Source organism: Orycteropus afer, unplaced genomic scaffold, assembly GCF_000298275.1.
Source record: "Orycteropus afer afer isolate SDZICR_OR568_19922 unplaced genomic scaffold, OryAfe1.0 scaffold00010, whole genome shotgun sequence".
In the NCBI taxonomy this organism is placed as follows: Eukaryota; Metazoa; Chordata; class Mammalia; order Tubulidentata; family Orycteropodidae; genus Orycteropus; species Orycteropus afer.
The window spans coordinates 13,099,572-13,105,433 of NW_006921597.1; the positions used below are offsets into that span (position 1 = coordinate 13,099,572).

General features: G+C 38.7%; 1 protein-coding gene across 1 annotated transcript in view; it reads left to right on the forward strand.

The window, feature by feature from the left end:
- The window catches only part of PTPN22 (protein tyrosine phosphatase non-receptor type 22), a 134,540-nt gene that overhangs the window by 16,390 nt on the left and 112,288 nt on the right, over positions 1-5,862 (forward strand). The window contains exons 3-9 of the mRNA XM_007949037.2: positions 366-442; positions 565-660; positions 1,099-1,137; positions 3,935-4,006; positions 4,114-4,173; positions 4,779-4,921; positions 5,391-5,457. Of these exons, the coding sequence (XP_007947228.1) occupies positions 366-442; positions 565-660; positions 1,099-1,137; positions 3,935-4,006; positions 4,114-4,173; positions 4,779-4,921; positions 5,391-5,457 (554 nt within the window). The remainder of the gene's footprint in view (positions 1-365; positions 443-564; positions 661-1,098; positions 1,138-3,934; positions 4,007-4,113; positions 4,174-4,778; positions 4,922-5,390; positions 5,458-5,862) is intronic.

Here is a 5,862-nt window from a genome sequence, read left to right on the forward strand (position 1 = left end):
CTGGTAGCATAGTGCCTAAGGCACTTGACTGCTAACCAGAAGGCTGGTGGTTCAAACCCACCAGCCACTCCTCGGAAGGAAGGTTGGACAATCTATTTCCGTAGTGATACTGTCTTGGAAACCCAAGGAGGGGTTGCTAACAGTCAGGGCCGACTCGACGGCACATAACAACAACATTGCTTTTCCTAAGCCTGGAACATGGCCTTGGCATATTAGCTATACTTTTTATGACTGCAAAACAGCATTCATTCATTCACTCACTCATCATATATAAGCATCCACTATTCACAGTGTTAAGTCTCAAGTTACAGTAGACCCTCTGGCTAAGACTGCTTAATTACACTATGTCTTTCTTTTATTTATAGATGATCATAGCCGGGTAGAGCTGTCCCTGATAACCTCTGATGAGGATTCCAGTTACATCAATGCCAACTTCATTAAGGTACACTGAAAGGAAATAAAAGCAATCCATATTCCTCCTAGGTGCCTAAAAAAATAGGAGGAAAGCATTAGGTGAGAACAAATTATCTATAATCACCCTATGTAATTTCTGTTCCTCTTTAGGGAGTTTATGGACCCAAAGCTTATATTGCTACCCAGGGTCCTTTGCCTACAACTCTACTGGACTTCTGGAGGATGATTTGGGAATGCAATGTCCTTGTAAGTGCAGAGTTGTTACTTTATTTTGTAGTTTTTAGGGATGGAGGGGGTAAGGTGTCAAGACATGTGACTGAGGTTCCTTGTCTAATTAAACCAATACTTTTTTTTTGATTGACTGACAGAATTTCAGTGTTCAGGCACATTTTAGTCAAAATCACAATGTCACTCTTGTTCAAGGAAATGAAAGTCTCACCTTGACAAACTCATTTGCTAACAAGAAGTTAATTTACTGGCTTGAATAGACAAGAGGGAAGTGGGGACATAAAGAAGGAAGGGTAGGAGCAAAACTGTATAATTTACCAGTATTTCTTTTTTCGGTTAAAAGAAAAACCAAACACAACAAAATAGAAAAAGAATGATTAGCCCTTTCTGGCCCTGGGAACCAAGCTCTTTGTAAATACAATAGGCATTTAAGTTTCTATCTGTTTTATCCCCCAGATCATTGTGATGGCATGCATGGAGTTTGAAATGGGAAAGGTGAGTTGCTTTCTAGTACTTGTTTACCTGAAGGCAAGGGACAACGAAAAAGGAGGGAAAACTCATAGCAGAGCTTTCCTTAAGGGTATGTAGGTAAAAAATTATGCTCATATTCCTAGTTTTCAGTTTTGGTATTCCAGATGACTCTCAGGGCCTTTTTTTTTAAACCATTATGAACCCTCTTTTGTCAATCTTCCCAGTAGACTCTGTTTTTTGTTGTTGTTTTTAACTTTTTATGCTGATTTGGGTGGAATTTTACAGAGCAGATTTATTTTCCATACAACAGTTCAGCCACACTTTGTTTTGTGACACTGATTACAATCCCAACAACATAATAGCTCTCTTCCCATTTCCTCCCTGTGGTTACCTTTCTGCTGTTTCCTTCTTACCTATGCATTCCTGCCTTTATGATCTCCCATGGTTAACTATTCTAAGGTGTACATCTCTCTGGTGTATTTGTTCAGCTCATAGGCCTGTTTATTCTTTGGCTGAAAGTCCAATTCTAGGTCCAAAGGGTGACTAGGAGCCACAGTCTTGGGGGTTTTACCAGTCTCTATCAAACAAGTAAACCTAGTCTTTTTTATGATTTTGAGTTTTGTTCCACATTTTTCTTCCATTCTATCTAGGATCTGCAATTTTGATCCCTTTCTGAGTGGTTGGATTGGTAACCAGGCACCATCTAATTTTTTTAGTTTCAGGATCACGTAGGCTGAGGTTCCTTCCCATGGGTCACTAGTCCCTTGGACTAATTGTTTCCATACATCTTTCATTCTCTTCACTCTTCTTTGCTCTAGACGAGGAGGGACCAATAGTTACATCCTAGATGGTCACTCACAAGCTTTTAAGACCCCAGTTGTTACTCACCAAAGCAGGATATAGTATGATGTTTTTGTGTGCTTTGTGTGCCTGTTGAGCTTGGTATCCCCTGCCACCATGGTCTGAGTCCACACAGCCGCAACTCACTCCCTCAAGGTGTTTGGTTGTGGCTAAGAAGTTATCCTAAATTTGTCCCTTTAACTCTATAATATAGGTGGACATTTTATAGTACATACAAATATGCATGTAGGAATATCATTTACCAAACTTATATATGGAGTAGACTCCATGTTTTAAAGTAAAAATAAGATATGCTTTTTAAAGTAACAATTCTTTTTCCCACTTTCATTAATTAGACACCTTTAACTGCTAGTCAGCGCTTCTAACCCTGTGCTGTTCAATATGGCATCCACTAACCACATGTGGCTTTTGAACACTTGAAATATGGTTAGTGTGACTAAGGAACTTAATTTATTTTATTTTAATTTCAATTAAAAAACCAGTATTCAACTCAGTTACTGGAAAACACTTTCATTTTATTTTATTTTTTTTAAATTTGATTTGGGTGAAAGGTTACAAAGCAAATTGGTTTTCTATTCAACAATTCATATACATTTTGATTAGTGATATTGATTGTAATCCCCACAATGTAACAACACTCTTCCCACTTCCTCCCTGTGCTTACCATTTCCATTCTTCCTTCTTTCCTATCCCTTCCTGCCTTCTGAGCTTTATCCCTGAGCAAATGCTGCCCTTCTGATCTGGTATGGTTGGTTCTTCTAAGAAGTGTGTACTTCTCTGTTGCTACTGTTCACCTTATAGACCTGTCTATTGTTTGGTTAGGACTCTGGTAGCATAGTGCCTAAGGCACTTGACTACTAACCAGAAGGCTGTCGGTTCAGACCCACCAGCCACTCCTTGGAAGGAAGGTTGGGCAATGTACTTCTGTAGTGATACTGCCTTGGCAACCCAAGGAGGGGTTGCTATGAGTCGGGTCCCACTTGATGGCACATAACAACAACAACATTGTTTGGTTGAAAGTTAAACTACAGGATTAGTTATTGGAAAAGTCTTAACTATGTTTTCAACAAGTTGGGTATGTGAATCTAGTTTTTCAACTGTAAATTTTATGAAATCTGACTAAAATATTTCCAATGAAATATTTGAGATATACTATGAATATAAAAGGAGCTCTGGTAGCGTATGCCTAAAACACTTGACTACTAACCAGAAGGCTGGCGGTTCAAACCCACCAGCCACTCCTCGGAAGGAAGGTTGGGCAATCTACTTCCGTAGTGATTCTGCCTCAGAAACCCAAGGAGGGGTCGCTATGAGTCGGGTCTGACTTGATGGCACATAACAACAACATGAATATAAATACTAGATTTAAAGACAGTATAAAAAATAGAAAATGTCTAATAACTTATATTGATTTTATGTTTTAAAATTTTGGATATATTGGATTAAATGAGATATATTGTTATAACTAATTTCACATTGTTGGTGTTTTTGAATGTGGCTATCAGAAAATTTAAAATTACATGTGTGGCTTACATTATATTTCTACTGGACAGCAGTAGAAATATACTAAATCTACTGTTCTAACCTACATGAGATAAGCCATTCTGAGTTGATACATTCCAAGGAAATTTGGTATTTCAGTTAGCTTCTACAGTTTTATTTTGGTACATATATGATTTTTGTTGGTCCTTTTGAAGTACTGAAAATAAGCTAGGGATACGTATATTTACCTTTTCTGACTTCCAGGAAGTCTGTATTGTATGTCAGCTCTAATATTTGTTTTCCCATCCTTGGGATTCCAGACTATGATGTTGGGATTCAAATTTCAGGAAGTGACATGTTCCTATACTAGGGTGAAAGATACAGAGCTAAAATTTGTATCTGAATGAGGGGGTAGGTTTTGTTACTTCAGAAGATACTAGAATGGAGGGAAATTACTACATTCTGCTTTGTGCAATAGAAAAAGTGTGAACGCTACTGGGCTGAGCCAGGAAAGGAGGAACTGCAAGTTGGCCCTTTCTCCATATCCTGTGTGAGTATGGTGCCTGTTCCCATTATGACTGAGCAAAAATTCCAGGGTCTACTTTATAGAGAGCTTATCTTTAGAAATAACTAATATTTTAATCTTTTACTTCTTAGGAAGCTGATAAAAGAAAGTCTGATTACATAATCAGGACTCTAAAAGCCAAGTTCAATAATGTAAGTATAGAACAGGAGGGATAAACTCAATTGCCTACATGGATCAGGCAGGTAAATATGTATGTGTGTGACCCAAGTTGGGCATAAAGCAATGAAGAGTAGGGGGACTTCCGATGGCCTGGATAAGTCTTCACATTCACTTTTAGTGTAGAACTGTCCTCCCCAACATTTCCCACACCGTGGCACACATATGCAATAACAGTATTTGTAGGGTGAATAGAGGATGTGCAGTGAATAGAAGCTAGAGATCAACATGAGAGCTCATGTTTCCCTAGGTCCAGCCCAGCCTCTCCAAAGCTAAGAGATTGAATATACCAGCATGTCTGTGACCCATTTGAGGGACGCCAGATGGGAAGGTCTAGTTTGGATTATCCTCATATTTGCCTCCTCTTGTGAGTAGGGCAGATGGGAACAGGTCAATAATAAGTGACCTGAAATCATTTTCAATTGTTCTCAGATGGTACTTGGTCACCTGTGGTCTAAAGGAAATAAAGTAGCATACATTATAAATAGAATATAGAAACTATCTACCAACTCAGAGTAATCTTGTGGCCGAATGAGATGGAGTTCTAACCTTAAACTCATCTCTATTCTGGCTTTTATAGGAAACACGAATAATCTACCAGTTTCATTATAAGAATTGGCCAGATCATGATGTGCCTTCATCTGCAGACCCTATTCTTGAGCTCATCTGGGATGTGCGTTGTTACCAGGAAGATGACAGTGTCCCCATATGCATTCACTGCAGGTATGATGCTGTGTATGAACCTTCTACCCCAAACAAACCAAATGTCAGTCTGGGCAGGATTCCTGCTAAAATTGAAGAATCACTGTGTTGGAATTTAAGAATATAGGCTCCTGATCCCAGCCTCACTTATTATTCCAATTGATTAGAAAGGAATGAAGCTTAGAAATGAGAGTGATAAAAAGAAAGGGTCAATAGTAGAAACAAATTCTATTAAATTCATGTTTCTCAGATGCATTACTTGTGAACAGGTCTATAGACTTTTGCTATAAGAAGACTTTTGCCTACGATCTGTCTTGAGGTTCATTGTGGCATGTAACAGTTGACAAACATGTTCTGGGAAATAACAGAATCTGGAAAATTTCATTGCCTCCAGGCTTCTCTTCTTCAAATATGCTAGTGAAATTTTCCAATTTTGTTGTCCAAGATCCACCATCTGCAACTAAAATTCTACTTTGATTTTTCATTTCAGTGCTGGGTGTGGAAGAACTGGTGTTATTTGTGCTATTGATTATATATGGATGTTGCTAAAAGATGGGGTGAGTTTCTCTCAGCAGGCATTTCCCATTTGTTTACCCTGCTGCTTTCACACTCAGGAATTGTTTATTTCCTCAAAACATCTGTTTCCATAATTCATCTTTCCTGTAATACTCACTCATAGACACACTTTCAGTCAGATAATTCAATTAGCTCCTAAGTCAGTGGCTCTCAAAGTGTAGTCCCCTGAAAAGCAGCACCAGTATTTTCTGGGAACTTGTTAGAAGTGCAAATTCCTGGGCCCCAGCCCAGACTGAATGAATGGAAAACTCTGGAAGTAGGGGCCAGCAAGTCCTACGGTTGAGTCTGATGCATGCTGGTGTTTGAGAACCTCTGCCCTAAATTATATTGTTACCCCTCCTTAAGGCAAACTGCTTTAGTAGTAGATGGACTCAATTATTATTATT